At 38.1% G+C, this 22521-nt stretch overlaps 1 protein-coding gene across 1 annotated transcript in view; it reads right to left on the reverse strand.

Moving 5' to 3' along the window:
• limd1a (LIM domains containing 1a) overlaps positions 1-14937 on the reverse strand; it is a 42072-nt gene extending 27135 nt beyond the window's left edge. The window contains exons 1-2 of the mRNA XM_084385170.1: positions 13319-14937; positions 1697-1798 (exon numbers count right to left, since the gene is read on the reverse strand). Of these exons, the coding sequence (XP_084241296.1) occupies positions 1697-1798; positions 13319-14378 (1162 nt within the window). The 5' untranslated portion in view covers positions 14379-14937. The remainder of the gene's footprint in view (positions 1-1696; positions 1799-13318) is intronic.
• Positions 14938-22521: the final 7584 nt, after the last annotated feature.

Here is a 22521-nt window from a genome sequence, read left to right on the forward strand (position 1 = left end):
GTAAGAGACCAAAAGAAACTAAATTTGTGTTTATTTTGCATATTTTGGAAATTACCACCACAAAATCAGTCATTTTGATCACAAAAATCCCCCAAAAATATCGCTAAATATCGGGGCTGATATATCGTATGCCACCATTTAACCAAAAAATACAGAGATATGATTTTTTTGTCCATACCGCCCAGCCCTATTCAGTAACGAGCGAGTTTGTTGACATGTTTATAGCAAGCGATCTGAATAACACATCTGGTTTTCACATTACACACACCTGAAGCTAACTTCTACTTCAGTGCTTCTGAGGCATGTACATAGAGTGGTATCATGAACTAGCAATGCGTGAGCCAAGCATTCGGGTCTTCATTTAAGAACTGCGCTCTGACCTAAGAGATAAACACCTGTTTCTCTCGTTCCCTCTCTCCGACTCCAGCTGACATAACAGAACCGGCATTCCTCCATCCGCTCATCCGAGCCGTCGCTCGCATACTCTCTCCTGCGCAACTATGCACTCGAATTCTCACTATCTTTAGTCTGGTAATCCGTGTAAACAGGTGGAGGTACGCGCGGACATGTTTACTACGCTCATAACGAGAATCTGGACACACACTGAGAACTAAAGAGAGCGCCGCTGTGGGTCAAAGGCAGTCACGCAGAGGAGAAGCTCAGGAATGCTCATTTTCCTTCAAATAGCTCCCATTCCCAGGGGCCCGAGCAGAGCTAAATAAAGTGTGAGGAAACGAGACTGGATGAATGCATGGAATGAAGGTTTATCACTGAGCGCAAGTTCTGTTTAGTTTAGTTCACTCAGACTCGACTCTGTTTCCTGTCAGCATGTATAATCTGAACACACACACACACACACACACACACACACACACACACACACACACACACACACACACCGTTCAAAAGTTTGGGATCGGTAAGATTTTTAATGATTTTAAAGTAAGTCTCTTAAGCTCACCAAGGCATTTATTTGATAAAAAAAACACAAAAAAACACAGTAATATTGTCAAATATTATTACAATTTCAAATGATTTTTCTATTTGAACATATTTTTAAATGTAATTTATTCCTGTGATCAAAGCTGAATTTTCAGCTTTTAAAAGAACAGCATTTATTTGGAATAGAATCTTTTGTAACATTATGTGTAATGAATGTCTTTACTGACACTTTTGACCAATTTAATGCATCCTTGCTGAATTCTTTCATTTCTTTCCAAAAAACAAAGAAAAAAGTTCAGAAAAATGCTGTTCTTTTGCACTTTCTATATTTATCCAAGAAAAAAATAATTGTATACACATGTTTCCAACACTGATAATAATCTGAAATGTTTCTTGAGCATCAAATCATCATATTAGACTGATTCCTGAAGGATCATGTGACACTGAAGACTGGAGTAATGATGCTGACAATTCAGCTTTGATCACAGGAATAAATCACAGTTTCAAATATATTCAAATAGAAAACAGTTATTTTAAATTGTAATAATATTGCACAATATTACTGTTTTTTTTTTTTTTTGTGGTTGTATTTTAAATCAAATGCAGATGCAGCCTTGGTGAGCAGAAGAGACTTCTTTTAAAAACATAAAAATCTACCGATCCCAAACTGATCCCGTACACGACATCCACACACACTGAGGATATAACCTGATCGAGTGCTCGTGTGTGAGACGGGTGTGTGTGAGATACTCACTGCACGCGCTACAGGTGAAGCAGCCGTCATGATACAGACTTCCCATCGCCTGACACGCCTGACCGGCTCCATACACAGCCTGGCTGCACTTCACACAACTGCCTGCAAAACAGCAAGAAAACACACCACACACACTTTCAATTTGTGTCATCAGTGAAAATTAAAAATAAGTAAGAAGATCTCAGTAGAAGAGTGACAGAGGGAGCAACGCTGTCTTGTGACACTACACTAGGCACAATAATGTTTCCTCCGACTGGACAGTCAATGTTAGTTCGTGGCAGACACAGAGCCAGATATACACAGGTTGCTCCAGCGCAAACCCTCTTTTGGCGTTAAAAAACGACTGTCAGGATTTACTAAAGACACGCAGTGAAAAATAAGCGCTGAAAAGGTGTGGACGGGGTTATTTTTGCGGCTGATATTATTACACATGCATTTGTAGGAGTTTCCCTTTCAGACGCAAGATTTATGGGAGGAGAGAATTTAAATAAATAATGAAAAGTGATTTACTAAGGTTTCCGCTCGTCAATTTACTGGTATTTGCGCCAGTATTTGGGGATTTGCAAGTACTTGGTACTTTGCAAGTACAATTTGCAAGTATTTAGCAATATTAGCATATATTTAGCATATATATTATAATATAAATGTCCTTGTCATTTGAGGTGCAACATAAAGCTTGTGCACTAAGTACTATTGCCAGATTTCGATCACAGAAAACCCATCTAAACGCAGCTGAGGCCAAACTAATCAACTCAATTGAACTATTATATTAATAATATGAATTTAACTACGACTTTTTCCTCAATAAACTCCTAATTACTGCTTATTAATGGTCATGCAGAATAAGGCATTAATATGTGCTAATAAACAGCCAATATCCTAGTAATGTGTATGCTAATAAGTAACTAGTTAATAGTGAGAATTGTACCCTAAACTAAAGTGTTACCAAAATTAAACCACAACTTTTATATTTTCGTGTTTTCCTCAAACTAAACAATTTGCGATAATCCACGGAAAACTTATTCTCCCAACATTTTTGATACACAGTAGTGGGCAAAAGTGCTGTCCGGAGAGGATATTTGTTTTTACTGACCCTATAAGTTCGATTAAACCATCAAAATGTAAGTAAAATAAATATATTAAATATGAGGGAAGAACAAAACTTGGTTCAGCTACTTATCTGACAAAATTATTTGGCAAAAAAAGACAAACTACAGCTACAGGTTTTATTTTACTACGCAAAAAAATGCATAGAAAAACAAAAAGCTGACAGGAAAAAGCATACATTGACTACAACATAATTCATTATTAATATGTGGTTGGTTCTCTCTTGTTTCTGCATGTGTTCATCATTTCTCTGTATGACAGCCTGGACAAAAAATGGTGTCAGCACAGTTTGGCATGCTTCATTGCATTATCATTACAAATAAAACAATCGACTACAAGCACAACTACACAATTTGCTTACAAAATCTTTTTTAATAACATTTGAATAAAATGGTGAATATCAAGATTTTCCTAGACCGGAAACTCATTTTAAACATATAGGGCCCTATTTTAAGGATCTAAGCGCATGGTCTAAAGCACAGGACGCAAGTTCACTTCTGGCGTGTCCGAATCCACTTTTGCTAGTGTAACGACGGGAAAAATGGTCGGCGCTCCCGGCGCATGGTCTAAAAGAGTTGTCTGTATTCTCTTAATGAGTCATGGGTGTGTTTTGGGATTTACGTGCGTTAAACCAACCAGAGTCTCATCTCCCATTCCCTGTAAATGCCAGATGCACTCATGCCATGGCAGATTCGCTCTTTACATGGAGGAATTTAATTGTTTTGATTAAACCATATCTTTATGTACACAATAATAATCTTTTAGATTGTAATCCTTTTATTTTAAATATTTGCCATGTTTGTGTGCTGCTCAGTGTGTGTAATAAGCAGTGTATGTGAGTGTTGGACCCGTCTATAGGCTCATATTACTAATGCGCTCTTTAAATAACAAAAAAAACATATTGCGCCATTGACTTTAGACCAGGTTTCAGTCGGTCAATGGCTCAGTCTATTTCAGTTCCGCAAAATAGCAACGGTTCAACAATGCTCCTGAACACACACTCGTTCTCAGACCAGCAGCCCATGGGGGAACAGATGGGCGCAAATGCATTTGCTATTTCCTCTTAAGTGTCACTGGCCCACCGGTGGGCCCAAAGCTATTACATATTTAAAACAGTAATATCCTATACTAAATCTAAACTAATACTTGACAAACTATATATCATTTGAAAGCTTACAATCTCTAGTTTTCATATTTGGTGACTGATTTTCAAAATAAATGAAAGAGGAGCCTTAATTTATCAATTTGCAACAAGAATATTTTTCATACTCCTAAGGCGTGTTCAGACCTTTATTTTGAAATAGCGATGAACATGAAAAATCATGAAAGAATGGTAGAAACCTCAGTTTGTTTTCATGCCAAGACTTCAAAAGATAGCATCCAATCAATTATTTTAGAAAAAAAGGGTCTGAAAATGTTTTAAATATAAAGAAAAAAATACTAGATTCACCATTTGTGATGTGGCAGCGAGCTATAGCGCACATACGTGTTCTTTTTATGTGTTTCTTAGAGGTTGAATTCATATCAAAATCTGCCAAACTTCCCATATTACTTCTGAATAGGATGTCTACTTCATAAATTGTATGAAAATTGTGGAAATAATGATTCAGATCACTCAAACCACATATGGAAGTGGAGGCGCCCTTATATGGGCAGTAATGGAGTCTGGTTGTCACCTAGTGAAAAAGTCTGGTACTGCGCCCAAACAAAATCTTACTGAAAGCTAATTTTTCGTCATACTCAGATTCTAGTCAGAACTTCCCGACCTAAAAATGTTGTGGGTGGGGCTAAGTTCGGCTGGCATCCAGGCAAAACATTTTGAGATATCAACCTACATTTTGAAACACAACTTGTTCAGATTTTTTAATTAGATTTTTTTGCAGTTTTAGAGTCACACAGGTTTTTAAAATATATATTTTATATAAAATATGAATAATAAAATTTTTTACATTGTACATTTCCATAAATTCAAACTTCTATAACTTTTTTTGTTTCACTTTCTTAATTTATTTCTCTTCTGCAAAAATCTGCCAAATGTCTTCTTTAAAACAAGACCAAATTGTACGTCTATACTCCAAAGCATTCTTTAATTACAACCATTTAAGTTCGAAATGTGCATTTCAAAAAAAGGGGGGGTGACAGTTAACAGGTTGTTAAACAACGTGGCGCAGGACGTGAAAATGAAAACTGCGTCAGGCTGACACTAGCAAAAAACACTTGCGTCGCGCTTGGCGCTGCATTGTGCTGCATGAAGCTTTTGATCTAAAAGCTTAAGGGCCCTATCATACACATGATAGGGCCCTTAAGCTTTTAGATCAAAAGCTTCATGAGAAAGATCATGAGAAACTGTGTGTCCAAATGTAGTTATAGTTTAGCTGCAATAATTACATTCATTTATTTTTCACTAGTAAACTATTTGACAGGTCAGCTTTGCAACTAGGTTCGTTCACTTTATTTTTACTTTTGTATATATAATTCCACATTTATTTGGCTTTCGCATTCATTACTAAACAACACTAATGACAAACAGCCATATTGTGGACAGGGATTATCCTTTTGCCAAGTCCTGTTTCCGGCCACAGACTCCCCTATTTAAAGCATGAAAAAGACTAATATACATTGTGCACTGAAGATTAGTAGTAGTAATAGTGCAATACTGAATCATTATGCACTGTCAAGTCAAGTCACCTTTATTTATATAGTGCTTTTTACAATACAGAGTGTTTCAAAGCAGCTTTACAGAGATAACAGGAAAATAATGCAAAGTTTGTTTCGAGAAGAAAATAGTGTTAAAGTTTAGCTTAAGTAAGTTCAGTGATGGTTAATTTTTGTTGTAGAAAAGTTATTAATTTAGTTCATTTATATATATAGTCGCTCTGGAGAAAACCGTGGTGTAACTGTCCAGCTCAGTTCAGTTCTCATATGTGACCCTGGACCACAAAACCAGTCACATCGGTAAGTTTTTTAAAATTGAGATGTATATATCATCTGAAAGCTGAATAAATAAGCTTTTCATTGATGTATGGTTTGTTAGGATAGGACAATATTAGGCCGAGATACAACTATTTGAAGATCTGGAATCTGAGGGAGCAAAAAAATCGAAACATTGAGAAAATCTCCTTTAAAGTTGTGCATTTATGTTCACGATTGTACTGCATTTACTCACAAAAATAAATATTTTATACATTTATGGTGGGAAATTTACAAAATGTCTTCAAGGAACATGATCTTTACTTAATATCCTAATGATTTTTGGCATAAAAGAAAAATTTATAATTTTGACCCATACAATGTATTGTTGGCTATTGCCACAAATATACCCGTGCGACTTGTGACTGGTTTTGTGATCCAAGGTCACATTTAATGGTGTAAATGCAGGCAGATCAATAATATCGTTGAATATTAAATTAAATGTCCCCAACTAAGCAAGCCACTGTGAATAATGCACTAAAAAGAAATACCACACAAGAACTGTATAACAGTATACTTCACATTATGTTCACATTAGCGCACACACATCAGATGGTAAAGTGAGAGCTAATTAGTAAACGACCAGACCCTTATGACCTTCAGAGAACATTACATTAAGATGAGCTTAAGATAGCCGTTCAGCTCAAGTGAAATCACAAGACTGGCTGTGGGGAAGGTGAGCTGAGGACACAACCGGGTCTTTGTCCACGTCTGTGGGTTCAGGCTGGTCTACGTGGCATAAGTGCTGGGAGAACATTTAAGCAAGCATGAGCTGAGATAACAGCGTTAAACAGACAGAGGTCTCCTCTAAGAGGGAGGGCCAGCGCTGGAAACACACAAAAGCGCCTCTGTGTCATCTGGTATTCAGCAAACATCACGCTAACCAGATCTGCCCACTCAGCTAAACCTGGTCGAACGCAACAAGCTCAGTCAGACTTTCTGCACAGACACAATCAGAACCACATCTGCTGCACAAAAAGGCTTTTCATTGAAAGATGCAATTGAAGTAATTCATTTAAACCGAGTCTGGATTCAGTACAACTGGAGAATGTTACATTTCACTCGTCAATGACGTAAATAATACAAGTGCATTTCGGATTACAACTGGCACTATGTACTGAAGTAAATCATATTCAGTGCCATTCACGGTAATGTATTGGCCAACAGATTCCCATGAGCACCAGTGGCATTTGTTTACAGCACTACATCTACAAATAAAAGACTAAATCTGTTTTGGTTATTCACCAGCCCACATGTGCTTATTAATACATTAATGTCAGTATAGCCAGGCTCCTAAATTTACACGTGCCAAATGCCACATGCTAATATAAAATTGTGCTTTGGCAGTTGTCCCGAACTGTACTAACAGACACATAACAGACAATGATAAACACATAATAAACTGAACTGGCTCATTCATGCGGTCGGTCACATGATTGTCAGCTCAGCTGTATACAAAGAATCAGGATTGTTTTTTGTTTCAAATAGAGATTTTAACTAGCATTACTAGCTATTGCTAAACTAGCAATTTACTAGAGGTTCTGACATTGCTGCTGTCTATTTAAAATGTTTAATTAAATTGAATGGTGTTTTTTTTAAACGATTTGAATTAATGATTCAATGAATCACTCATAAATACTTCACTTGTTTCATTGCTGGATGAATCAGTGTTTTTAAACGAATCTTGAATGAATGATTCAATGAATCACTCATAAATACTTCACTTGTTTCATTATTACTGGATGAATCAGCGTTTTTAAGCGAATCTTGAATGAATGATTCAATGAATCACTCATAAATACTTCACTTGTTTCATCATTACTGGATGAATCAGCGTTTTTAAACGAATCTTGAATGAATGATTCAATGAATCACTCATAAATACTTCACTTGTTTCATCATTACTGGATGAATCAGTGTTTTTAAGCGAATCTTGAACGAATGATTCAATGAATCACTCATAAATACTTCACTTGTTTCATCATTACTGGATGAATCAGCGTTTTTAAACGAATCTTGAATGAATGATTCAATGAATCACTCATAAATACTTCACTTGTTTCATTGCTGGATGAATCAGCGTTTTTAAACGAATCTTGAATGAATGATTCAATGAATCACTCATAAATACTTAACTTGTTTCATTTTTACTGGAAGAATCAGCATTTTTAAACGAATCTTAAATTAATGATTCAATAACACACTCATAAATACTTTGCTTGTTTCATTACTAGATGAATCATTGTTTTTAAATGAATCTTGAATGAATGATTCAATGACATACATTTTAAGTCTCTTGTCAAGTGGTGTAATGATGTAATGATTTGAAGCGCCACATTACTTTCAACATGATTTGCCCTATTTCAATCGCTTTCGTAGACATCAGTGTTTATATCTGAACTATAGGCTAAACTTTTATCCCAGTTCTTCTGTCATAATATGAATATATGTAACACAGAAATAATGATAGTGAAGCTGTTTCATACCTAAACATGACAACTGTTCTCTCTAGATCTCTCTGAACAAATGATTTTATAAAGGTTTAACAGACATAGCCGAATCATTGTCATTTAGGAATGAAATCATGTGGGTCTTTGAATCGAGATTGCGATCTTTTAACGTTCAAATGTGCAGCTCTACAGTGAATGTTCAAATTATCTTACATCCCCATGAGAAACAATTACCGCATGAATAGGGCTTAAAAAATGATAGCAGGCACATTTTCCACCAATGAGAGGTTAAGTAATTCCGGACCCAGATACAGTCATTCAGGAGAGCAGGACATGAACTCAAGAGCTATGGGACAGGAAGCCAAGAATCCTAGACAACAATTAAGATAAAGCCATCTAGTCGACAGGAAGATTAAGGAATCCTTCATCAAAAGAGCACAGGGCAGAAAGCATGAATGTGTGTCTGCTGCTGGTGTGTATGTGTGCACAAGGCGGGACTCCCCCCCCCCGACTCTCATCTCATCCATTGTCTCTTCCCAAACTAAACTGAGTGGCAGGGAGAGGCCAAGCGTAACTCACTCCAGACGGGGGGGGGGGACGCCAACCATTTGTGTGTCAACAGAGGCGAAACCACCAGTAGACTTCACTATAGTCTTGTAATTTATTAACATCTCTTTGTCCTTGTTTAGCTACCCTGTAAAATCCAGACATTCCTCACAGATCCCTGCGGTGTAGCAGCTGTCAGACTGAGACTATAAACACCAGCGTGGATTATTATGCCAACTCAGCATCCAGAACACATCAACAGGACACAGGTGTCAGCAGAAACATCTTTCAGTGCCTTCTGGATGTAAACAGAAGAGCTTGGTCATCAATACACTGTCCAATGGCAAGAACCTATAATATTACACTACTTAGTAGAACTGTGAATCTTTGGGTGGACAGAGAATCGATTCGATTTATGAATGATTTTTGTGAATTCAAAACGTTTTGATTAGAGATGATTCACAATAACACTTGGGGCCCTATCATACGCAAGCAGGCGCGACGCAAGTGTTTTTTGCTAGTTTCAGCCTGACGCAATTTTCATTTTCATGTCCTGCCATGTTGTTTAAATATCAAATGCAATTGCGCCCATTTGTGCGGCCATGGGCTGCTGGTCTGAGAACGAGTGTGTGTTCAGGCACATTGATGGTGTGTTGTTATTTTGAGGAACTGAAATAGACTGAGCCATTGACCAACGCTTTATTTAACCTCGCGCACGAGCAGATCCATTTCCTCGCTAGAGACGCGTTCAGTTTTTCCACTTGCAAATTCCGCCATGTAAATAGTGAATCCGCCATGGCGCGAGCACAACTGGCTTTTAAAGGTAATGGGATATGAGACTCTGATTGGTTTATTTCAAGTTACACCCAAAGCACACCCATTACTCATTAAGAGAATAGAGACAACTCTTTTAGACCATGCGCCGGGAGCGCCGACCATTTTTCCCGTCGTTAAACTAAAGTGGATTCGGATATGCCATAAGTGCACTTGTGCCCTGCGCTTTAGGCCATGCGCTTAGATCCTTAAAATAGGGCCCTTGATGTGATGTGATACGATTAACGATTGGATTGGATTGTGGAGCAAAAAAAACAACAACTTTTGTCCATTGTTCGATGTGAGTTCATGTTAGTTCTTAATGATACTATATAACTTTATTTTAATAGCATATACATATTGGCATATGTAGAATGTAGTTGGGCAAATTCCAATAGTGGTGAATGGAAACGCCAACAATTAAATTTTTTGCATTTCCATTTGAAACCAATTGCAAAAGATAAAATCCACGAATCCATTGTATCCACTTTACAAATACAGAAAATTCAAAAATGTAATTTAATTTAATTTTTTTTTTTAATTTTTTTAAGATTTACTGTCTTAATAAAGGTTAATTAGGCTAAATCTGTTCAAAATGGTCCATTGGTGATAGTTACACCATTTCATTTTTTCTTCAGAAAATATAAAAATCTAGTTTTAAAAACCATTGTCCAAACAACACTTGTAATGGCCTGAATGATATTTGACATTTTCCAGGTTTGAGAGCTCTTAAAAAGAAAGTGTGTGTGGGGTTGACAATAATAGCAAAGCACTTTAATCACCCACTCCTCAGTTTACATAAAAATCCTTGATTTGTTCAGTTCATGCAAGGCCGATTGCAGCATTTGTGACACAATGTATTTTCTGGTGTGAATCAGAGAGCGAGTGACAGTTTCGAGCCAGAGTAAAGTACAAAGGTCAGGAGGATGTGAGCGGCACAGCATGTGTTTAATAGTTAAATTTAAACCAGCTATTCCCCAGTGATCGCATTATACACCACGCATAAACAGCGAATGTCCAGATACGTGCTTAAAGGATATGTTGTATGTGTCTATGTAGGCTTAAGCACAAGAATGATCATGTTTGTGACTATATTGTATATCTTTTCTGCAACCACAGTAACAGATACTAAAGATACTTCCCACAGTATGAGGGCTTTGTGCTTTTCCAGCAGGAAATTCCTATAGCAAAGACATTTACAAGTGCAGCTTGGGTTCACATTCTTCATCTGAGAACTATTCAACACTGATACATCAATGCACTATATCTATATGACAGTAAAACCTCTCAGTGATCTATTTATTTACAGAAGGAACTGATTCATTGTGATGTTTTTCACCCATCTACTATGTAAGACATGAGAGCAATATCAAGCAATATGCAATCAAGACAATATCAAGCAATATCAAGCAATATGCATATCAAGACAAGGAAACAAGTTAAAACTGCTCAATGCACCATCAGAAACTACTGTCAAAAACAGTGAAACTGGAACAGACGCACATCAGATGTCAACATTTGCCACCAATTAGCCAGCAAAGCCAAAATACTGAACAAGTTTAGGAACATATGCTCATTAATAGGGTCCAAATGAGGTTCTGCTCCTTCTGGTGTGTCCTGTGTCATGTGGTGAGTCACTCAAAGACCACCCATGTTTTCTTTAAGTCTGCTTAGGCGCCTAATTTTATGGACATCACTCAAGTTATAGGACGCATATTTAATTTGATGCAGATGAAAATGAGGCTATGAGAACATGAAAATTAACCATGACCTAAAGCCATATAGACATTGGGCCTTATTCATGAAACACGAGCAGAACAAATTTTTTGTGTAAATCATTTGTAAAACCACTTTGACGTAAATTTTCGGATTCAAAGTGTTCGTATTTTTTACATGTTAGTTGGTACGAAATTTACACGCGTAACTGGTACGTAAAAACTTTTTTTTTATTCTTTTAGGCAAACTGACGACACTGAATTCTGATAACACTATGTACCATATTAATATTTCATGAGTTTGTTTGCCCATATAGGTAATCTTAACTCTTTCCGCGCCATTGACAGAATTTTACGGCTAACCGTGTTTTCACTGTTGTATTGTAGGGGGCGCTATTACACATCTTCTGAAAGAGTACTGAATCTCCTGATCAAAACACAGGCGAAGAAGAAGCGGAAACAAGCGATATCAGATGTAAGCAGATGCATATGTAAAATGATGCAATCACCAACATTAAACAACATATAAATCAAAACTGCCTAATGTTGCTGAATGAAATGTCGACCCATTTGGGGGTGTTGATGAACTCGATCTACTCCATCTGTGTTTTGATCATCGTTCTGAATCAGATCTGGATGTACTCATATATTTACCAAGCACCAACTTTATGTTCTCTCTATCCCACACGGAAGTGATTTAAACTGCAGTTCATCGACTGGCCACTAGAGGCTGCAAAAGAGAGTCAATCCCATAAACCCCCATGTTAAAATGCCCAACTTTACAGCAAAAAAAAAAAAAAAAGTGTGTTTACAGCCTGGTACAAAAAGTGGTTTTGGTCTATATTGTTAATTTTGCCCTTCATGACGACTGTGAGGGGGCGATTTTTTTTTTATAACTCATCCATTTAAATTATTTTAAGCCTTAAAGTTCTGCATAATTAAGGGCGTGGCCACTTGAGTGACAGGTGGATTGCCGCTGATGTCACTACTAGCCGTTTGTCTGCTGTCTATTAGCGTCACGTCACCTCAGCTAATCTGCCTCGCTGTACATTTACGGTTATCCGGGAATGACGCGCTGCCAAGATGGCGACGGCCGGCTCAGGGCTTCAAAAATGCTCTTCAGAAACATACGGGTGATGTCACGGACACTCCTCCCATCTTTTTTTAGTCTATGATATTTACAAAGTTTCATGAATGAGGCCCATAGAGTGAAATTTACTCTTAGTGAATTTTGCTTCACAGTAAAGGGAGACCTCACCAAAAAAATAATATATATATATATATTTCGGAAAGATATGAGGTTGAATAATGAACTTAATTTGACCAGTTTTTGCCCCTTTAAATATCCCATATTTCCTGAGCTCCTGAACTTTAAACCAAAAACAATTTTACTCTTATGTCAATAACTCGTAACTAAAGTAAATTTAAACTAATCTCAACATTGAGCATAAAAGATAATAAAATACCTTATGTGTTTGGTTTTGTGATATACCTGCAGGAGACATTTGGCAGGTCTTTAGCAGAGGCTAATGTGAATGAATGTAGATGTGTTTTGCAGGCCCATGGGGCGAACAGGAGTGGCAGTGTTAGTTTAGGGTGGCTTCATACTCAGCGGGCACTGTGTGCGACTTTTCAGGGAAAGCACTCTCCTACAGATCAGAGGCTAACTCAGTGAAAAAGAAACAGCAAAGTCTGCCTTTGGTGATTAAACTGAGATGAAATAAAATAAATGAACACCAGATGAGAAAGAATGCAAGTCCCAGGAATAGCTTCTGGAAAGGAAAAAGCCTGGAAAGGCAGGGATCTACATGGCTCTTTCACACACTCACACACAATTGACTGACTGTATGGTGCACATTATGGCAACCACCACACACACACACACACACACACACACATATGGAGGGAAGGTCAAGTGGAAACAGGCAGAGGGTTTTTCAATCAACAAGCTGCTAAATACAATTGCAGATGTGAGCAAGATAAATAGAAGAACACACTGGCAGGGATCACGTTGTGCTTACCAAAGTACTCAGCCTTTGGCTGGACGTCCATCTCCTTTTCCAGGCGCTCAGTTAAAGCTTCTAACTTTATTTCAGCCACAGATGGCCCCGGATCCGCCTGTACGTGGAGGGTCTGGCATGGCAGTTTGAGTGTCCGGGAGGGGCTGGAAGACTCATCGTTGGGAGACTCAACTCCTGATGTGGGAGCAGGGATTGTCGGGATACTGGGCGCAGTGTTTTTGGGTTGGAGTGGCTCACTTTGCTTCCCTCCATTGGACACTGGAAGTGGGGTCACTTGGGTAAGCGACGGGGTGCCGATGTTATGACCTGCCCCGTTTAGGCATGTTGGTCCACTGGATGACCACTGGGGAGTTATGGGTTGACTAGCGCTAGCTTGATGATATGAATCCCTGTATGTTGCTGTGGGCGATTTCCCTGATGTGGCAAAGGTTTGAGGAAAGCCTTGGGACACTGGAGAATGATTCGGACCAGCTTCATGAGAGCTAGAAGTGTTGGAGAAAGGAGATAATGGCATCTGAGACGGGTTGCCACTTTTTGACGCCCATGTGCCAGGAGGACTGGTTGATGGTGATGCCCGGGATGGCACTGGTATCGGGTTAACAGCAATTCCAGTCTCCTTACTGTCATAACCCCTGATACTGCCATCATGTAAGCCGGATGAATGATGTTTTAGTCCTTCATAAGATATGTATGGAGTCACATTGGCAGTGCCAACCATTGGTCCAGAGATGATGGGTGGTTTGGCTGCTGCTTCACCAGCTTGTCTATAACTATTGATGGGTGGCCTGTCTTTGGTGTAAAATGTGTTGTCTGACACTTTCGGATGACTTCCATTGATCCTTGCTGCTGGCAAACTTTCGTTTCTTGATATCTCCTCTTGCTGCTTTTGCATGTGTATCCTGCTCATTTTTGAGGCAAAAACTTTCCTGGTTTCTTCAAAATCCGGGTTGTTTCCTGCATCTCTCTTCACGCGAAATAAGCCGTCCTTCGATGCTTCATACATATTCAAGTCCTCGATGAATTTACTCGCCTCAAGTCCCAAATCGTCGTATTTATCCATGTTTGCAACTGGAAAGATGCTCAGAAAGTAAGTTTTAAAACGACTTCTGTCCGTTGAGGAGTTAGTCAAACCATTGAAGATGGAAAACTGATGGGGAACAGCTGTTCAAAGTCATTAACCTGTAACAAAAATAATCACTCAAACTGCAGAAACCACGTGAAGAGTTTGTTTACACACAGATTAAATCCACTAAAATAGCCGACGCGCAAAACATACTCCGTTAAGCGAACAATCGCGACGGGAAAGCTATTTCAAGAGTCAATCTGTCAGCCTCTGAATAGTAAACTAGAAAAACCGAAGACAGCGACAAAAACAGCAACTCTAAAGAACTAAAAACAACTGACTGTAAAGAAACGGACAAGCGCAAAACTGCGCTAACTTTCGGAGGCAGCTCTCAGTTTACGTCTAACGAAACCCGACCGAAAGTCTTAAACCTGGACGAGAGCTGGTTGAAACTGCTCCTTTAGCGAACTCTTCTCCTCAATGAGAGAGAGATTGAGCGACTCCCGCCTCCGTGCTGCTCTTTGCTCGCGCCCAGTGTGTGTATGTGTGTGTGAATGAAGAAGCGCGAGACCAGCTGTGCAGTTCACGAGCGCGCGGCCGCGGAGAGGAAAACACACTAGTACAGCGGGGAGTTGATTCTCACGGATTCCCATGATAAATATTCATTATCAGTGTTTTGGGGTTTGGAAAACGCTTTACGCGGGTTAGAAAGCTTGTACTTGAAAGAGACGTGAAAAAAATTATACTATCGTGCGGTTGCGTAGTAATTTCACATGATTAAAGTACATTGAAGAGAATTTGCTCACCACAAAACACATGGAAATAATCCAGCACTTCATTATAGAGAATTTGACATCTAACGTTGATTTTGAGATGTTACCAACTGAGGACAAACAAGAAGAACAACAACAAAACTCCTGTGTATCCACTCGACAACAAATGCCAGGTTGTTTTCAACGGTCAAATATGGGCAAACCACCGTTGGGTTAAACATTGTAATTCAAAAATTTAAACCGTTGGGTTTGCCCATATTTGACCCAAACATGGGTTGAAACAGCCCCGCTTATTTTTAGAGTGCATAAAGGAATTAGCCTTGTTTATTTACAAGTTAATTTATGAATCAGGGCTGAACATAGCCTCCCAGGCTCCCACTAAACATTGGGCGTCGGATAGACGTGCAGATCATGTCTATATTGGGTCCGTCGGTCCATGACCAATTCTGGACATCTATTCGACGTCCAAACTAGGACCACTATTTGGACGTCCAACCATGACCAAACTTGGACGTCAATATGACGTTCAACATTTGACCTTTGAACTGGGTAATTTTTTTGGATGTCTATGACAGGTGCAGGAAATTTACATGATTAATATGTAATATATTTTTATTTACAAATATCAACATTGTTGTCATTAACATGATTAATACATATGAATACAGATTATTCATAATTATTTAAGACCATTTTCCAAAAACTCCATTTGATTGTCTCAGCAGCAGGTGATAACTGGAGACGCATACAAAGGTGTAATGCATTTCCTGTTGAAACTAGTTGCTGAGCCAAACAAAGCTACAGGAGAATTAATACAGCTTTCCTGTTGCTCAAACAGTAGAGCATTGACGCTAACAACGCCAAGATCATGGGTTTGATTCCCAGGGTAAGCAAGAACTTATAGGAATGTAAATGTGTAATGCAATGTAAGTCACTTTGGGTAAAAGCGTCTGCCAAATGCATAAATGTAAATGTAAATATATGGTACAGAAAACATGTCCTCCACCCTTTTGAAACATGGGACTACAGTTACAGAAGTTGTTTAAAAAACAACGTCTAAAATGAGTCTAAATTTGATGTTGAAAAGACTTCCACAACCGACCACATTTGGACTATAAACCCAGCAAACACATTTACGTTGTGGCAACGTCTCTGGCACGTTGCATTTCTGCTATGGCAACGTCGCTGTATACGTGCTCGCAACATTGTAACAACGTAGAATTGTAAGACGTGACAGGGCTGTAGCAACGTTGTTGCGCGACATTCAGCAACTGAGAGACGACGTTCTGACAATATTTTTATATGGTGTATTTTGTTAGATAATTATATACTTTTTATCGTTTATTGTTTATCTATATTATTTAATGGGGCTATCAACACCTGCAAGTGTAGCCTACACTTTAAAGAGTAAAAAATGACAGAAGGTTTCGTTAATTCAACTTTATTAAAATTCCATATAATCAAATTGCACTTCCAAAAGTCATAGGCCTACATTTGTAAAAAAAAAAAAAAAAAAGAATAAAAAAAAAGAAACGAATACACATTTATTTTAAGTATAATAAATAAAACATGAAAAGCAAAGGCAGATCAGAACATTTAATGAACAAAACCGGGTCTGTATGGCAGACAGTAGCCGAGCAGGTGTCACCGGGGAAACATATCCACAAATCCAGAGGAGCAAAGAAACGAATGAGACTAAATAGCGAAAAAATCAAACGAAAAACTAAACAGTGCGAGCGATGCTTTTAATCACATTAGAAATTAAAGCTGTAGGTTGTGTTTGATAGCTGAGGTAGGCTAAACGCAATACTCACGTATCCTTGCTCGATGATGAATGAGAACACATGAGCCTAACAACAGGTGGTTGGAATTTAAAAGGCTGATTTTCCCGCTTCGGGGCAGTGACGAGTACATTATGTAGTCCAGTGGTTGTCAAGACACCCTAGGCACAACCTTAAGCAATGGCCCTGAACGATGGTTTAATGTCAACATTGTGACAACGCTGTAACAACCTTCACTACACAACGTAGTTATAGCAACCTTTTGGCCATGTTGTTAAAACGTTGTTAGAAGGTTGGCTACGTTGTGCCAACGTTCTGTGTTTGCTGGGAATAGCCCTTACACGGAGGTCATTAGACGTGCAGTAGACGTCGAAAAAAGACGTCGCCTGGCGTTACAAAACAACACCTTCAGTGGACCGAAATTGGACGTCCAAAAATGACATAGAAAAGACGTCACTCCGGCGTCACATTGCGCAGTTGTCTTCCGAACAAGTAAATCGGTCATTCACTTTTCAGTAAAAAAGTTGCTTTTGTCCGGAAAAAATATTTTTATTTTTTTTGTGTTGTAAATATAATTTATTCTAAAGCCGTATTCTCATCAGTGTTCTGCTTTGCAATATTTAAACCTGCATATTTGTGATATTTACCCAAAGGACTGCGTTTATGAGTGAGTCATTGAGTCATATATTCAAACGATTCGTTCAAACGGCTGATTCATTCAAGAATGAGGCAGTTTTTTATGAATGGGTCAGTGAATCTTTGACTCAAACGATTCGTTCAAAACGTCATCCAGTAATGAAACACGTTTGAGTGTTGTTGTGATCTTTATTTGGAGCTTTTTTCACTGCTGAAATGGAACATAAACAGTCAACATTGTGTCTAAAATGTAAGGTTACTTAATTTTAACTACTTGTTTATTGAACTGTTGTATGAAATCAGTGTCACATTTTCAATCGTGATGGTATTCAGGGAAACATGTCATGTGTTGTTGCTTAACTGTATCGTATAACATTAGGCCTAATTATAAATATAAAACCTCCACATTTTGAGCACGCGCCTCAACAAAAGTGCAACATTGCTACCGTCAGTAGGCTAGCCTACATTGTAGGCTATATTACTATCAATCGCCACTCACACTAAATTAAATAAAATCGGAATAATTTGCACGGTTTGGAGATTTCCTAGTTATTGATGTTTTAATCAGGATACTTCAGTCAGGTTAGTAAAATTCTCTTTCATTTTGCCCCTTCAAATTGCCCCATTTTAATTTCATTACATTTTCATTATTTTCACATTTAGTCCCAAAAAGGAAAGTTTTGTAATAATTTATTGACCCACCTCGTTCCCAACCTGAATGGCTTGCTTTCTTCCAAAGACCATGCACAAATCATGTTAGATATGGACCTTGCCGAGCTCCAAAAACAAATAAAAGAAGCACTGTAAAGTACCACATGCTGTATAGGCCTAGTCCAATTCTTGAAGTCATTTGATCAAAGTTAAGAAGTTATTCACCAACAATCTTTCCTCTTTTAGCATTCAAATATCATTAGCTCTTCTACATATTTTCGCTTGGCACTGATAGACCTCATTTTACTCATGCATTAGCCGCGTTAGTCTTCCAATTATTTTCTATATCAGCTCTATTTTTAAACTTTTAAACTTTTGTCATATTGCTGTTGTTGTTCTTTTCTCGTTCAGAACATAAGATTCACATCGCATGCCTCATAATGTAAAAGTGCTCAAATACACACATTTCACATGTGTTTGGTAGTTCACTTGGAGGCCACATCGTCATGACCTCATCGGAAGACAAAGTAGCCAGAGCTCCCAAACAAACTATGATGGTGTGAAGAGGAAAGTGAAGTGATAGATAACGGCACTCATGTGATCAGCTCCACAAGCCAAACATTCCTGAAGCAACATTATCTGCAGTGTGAAGAGCGACAGAAATGCTTTCCCCTATTAGCACACACCTCACACGTCCCACAACACAACCTCACACGTCCCACAACACAACACGACATACACTGACACTTTAAAAGTCTGAATGTGTTTGCATTGTTGGGGAAGCTTCTCTGAAACTAGTTTGACAAGCTAATCATAAATTAAATTAGTTAAGAGACAGTCAAGCCACACTTTAGAAACAGTAGTTACACTACAAGTTACTATCAAAAAGTAGCTAGCTACATTGGAAATACTTTACAATGACATTGTACAGGTATATTACAAATGACTGAATAATTGTTTTGAGTTTCTTTTTGATTGGCCGATGCTTTGCCAAAGCAATGGTGCAAAACACAACGTGTGTGATCTTTTAGGTTCATTACAAAACTGGCGCGGGACAGATTAAACTATGACGGGTCATCATAAAATCAGAAATAGACATTTGAGTGCAGTAAAGCAGGACAATCAATCAGTTTAAAAAGGCTATTATTCACCTGTATGTGCTTGAAGTCTTCGACGCAGACTGCATTTTAATCTTTAGCTTGCATAAATTACATACAATGTTCTTCAATAAGTCGATTCATGTGAAATCACAACTGTATGTGCTTTACATAGGGTAGAATGGGGAAAATGAGTGAGTTCATGTAGTGTAACAGTGTAACGTCAGAACGTAGGCTCACTATTGGCCGACACTGGTCATGTGTGTGATGCTGGCCAATAGCGAGCCTCCGTTCTGACGTACAACCCAGAAGCGCTGCGCTGTTACACTACGTGAACTCACTCAGAGAAACACACAGAAGAACATGAATAGTGGAATAAAGTCGTTATTTTTGTTTGTTTTTTGCGCACAAAAAGTATTCTCGTCGCTTGATAAACTTAAGGTTGAGCCACTGTAGTCACTTGGACTATTCTAACGATGTCTTTACTAACTTTTCTGGGATGGCAAGTTTTAATAACATAGAAGCCTATGGAGGAGTGAGCCAGCTCTCAGATTTCATCAAAAATATCATAATTTGTGTTCTGAAGATGAACGAAAGCCTTACGGGGAACAACATGAGGGAGAGGAATTACTGACAGAATTTGTATTTTGGGTGAACTAACCCTTTAAGTTACTAGCGTCTCTACTTGTAGTTAGCTCCTCCCCAACACTGTTAGCTGCAAAATATTACAATTAAGTGTCATTTGCACTTAAATGCGTTTAATTTTCCATCATTTTCTGACTTTGAATCAACAGCTGTGACACTGATTTTGGTCGGTAACCCACACAATTGCTCAGGTGTTGTTCATCACAATAACACAAATAACATGTTTCATCATTTCACAAGCACAAAATGTCACACTCTTCATTTTGAAAATTAAATGTTTTGTTTAATCACTTTAAACACAGCTTTATTTGTGTGTGTGTGTGTGTGTTTTCCTTAAAAAGTATGCTTTTGCTATCTTTCCACTGGCAATATATTTTGGTTTGATATTTTGTATCTGCAATGACATTCAGATATGTGTGTATGACCGAACACGTTCTGGAGCCGCTGTAGACCTGCTTGACACTGCATGGTTATGTGTTATTGCTGAACATTATTGACACACAGACTGAGAGAACTACAGGGGTGTTTCATTCAAACTACTATATCAGCATTCAGTACATCAATTCAAGTGAAAAGCTGACCTGAGAAATGAACATGAATTTCCTGTGGATCATTTTCTCTTTGAGAAAATTCCATATAAGAGTCTGACAAAATCTGACATTCTGTACAAAAAGGGTTTCTATGAACACTGACACTAATTTACTGTTTGATTAATGACCCAGAAATACTGCAGAATGTGAAATATTTAACATATTTTACATAATTTTCGTTGTTTAAAAAAAGTTATGGTAACACTTTACAATAAGGTTAATTAGTTAACAGACTTAGTTTACACGAACTAAGAAGGAACAATACTTCAGCATTTATTAATCTTAGCTAATATTAATTTCAACATTTACTAATACATTATTAAAACCAAAGGTTGTATTTGTTAACATTAGTTGACTAACATGAACAAACAATGAACAGCTGTATTTTTATTAACTAATATTAATAAAGATTAATAAATACTCTAACAAATGTGTTGCTCATTGTTAGTTCATGTTAGTTAATACATTGACCAATGAACCTTATTGTAAAGTGTTACCAAAGTTATTTCTAAGCTTAAATTATCGTCTGCCAAGTAATAATCAATAATCTGATTCTTTAGAAAAATAATAACACTCCTCTCCTCAACAAGTGACATGATTTAAGGAAACGATACAAAGAGTTTAATACTTAGGCTTCAGGATTTGTTCAAATCTTAAAGGTGCTGTATGTGACTTTTTCACTCTACTAAAGCATAAAAATACCATAATATGTTTGCATATATTGAGGAAACATGCTAAGCTCACATACTCGTTTCTCTGAATTTTACTTTGAAATGTGTGTTTCCAGGCTGGAATGTGTGTTATTGTTTTGGTCTGTGATTCTGAACGCTGCCAATTTGTATTGTCCATTGCGCTCGTTCCTGTTGCGTGTGCTCAAACTGGCAACCCGTGTGAGCGTCGAGTCTGAGGAGGAGGCGGGCGAAACGATGATCTCCGATATTTTGAGTTCGACTGCAGTACCTATTTCGACCACTAGTCATTCTGTCATTCTTACAGACTGCACCTTTAAAGGGAAACCCAAAAGAAAATGCTTTGGTTGCCATTGACTTTCATCATATGGTCAAAAAAGACATTTCTCAAAATATCTTCTTTCTTAAAGAAAGATAGTCCTACTGGTCTGGAATGACATAAGGGTCAGTAAATGGTGTCAGAAAATTAATAACAGAAACAAAACCATGAACATATAAGAGACCACTAATATGAATACAGTAAGTAACACAATACACAGGAAATGAATACTCTAAAAATATCAAGTTCACAAGTCACATGTCATCTGGGACGAAAAAAAAAACCCTTCCTCTTTTTAAAGTCAGCACATTTGAGGAATGTGGGACTTCTGGGAGACTTCTTTCTTCAGTGTTTTATTAGTGAGTCACTTAGATAAGGCCATAAGGGACAGCAATGGGGATCAATTTCAGACTGAATTATGTGTGGCTCCTGACTAACATGGCGAACAACAGAGGAACTGTCAGTGAGTGTCCCAGGACCTCAATAGCCTGAGGGAATAACACTTCATGTGACATGAAAGGCTTCCTTTATGCCAGTTCCCAACTTTTTGTTCACTCAAGTACTGAGAAACATGTTCTCTGATGCATTTGGAGAAGGTCAGACACTCAGACACGTATAAAGCAACCCAGTGGAAACCCGTTTAGCGCGCGCTAACTCGAGTGTCGGTGTGCGTTGTGTCATTGGGTTGGGCTGCAGAGACTGAGAAAAAAGGGTGCCAAATTACTCCAGTGTTGAAATGTGATGACTCAAGTCTCTCCGTTCGCATTTCCAAAGGGAATGACGGGCATTGCTAAAGCAGTCTGACAGGACCTCATAGTCTTATAAAGAAGAGATCCATTCATTACCTTCAGATTATTGTTCTGTGGAAACAGTGTCCCGACTATTCACTAAGAATGGAAATATGTTCTGGTTTCATCTGTTAGGCCCCCTAACTTAACATTAAGAAGATGGTTCCCCCC

This window comes from Rutilus rutilus, assembly GCF_951802725.1.
Source record: "Rutilus rutilus genome assembly, chromosome: 17".
Classification (NCBI taxonomy): Eukaryota; Metazoa; Chordata; class Actinopteri; order Cypriniformes; family Leuciscidae; genus Rutilus; species Rutilus rutilus.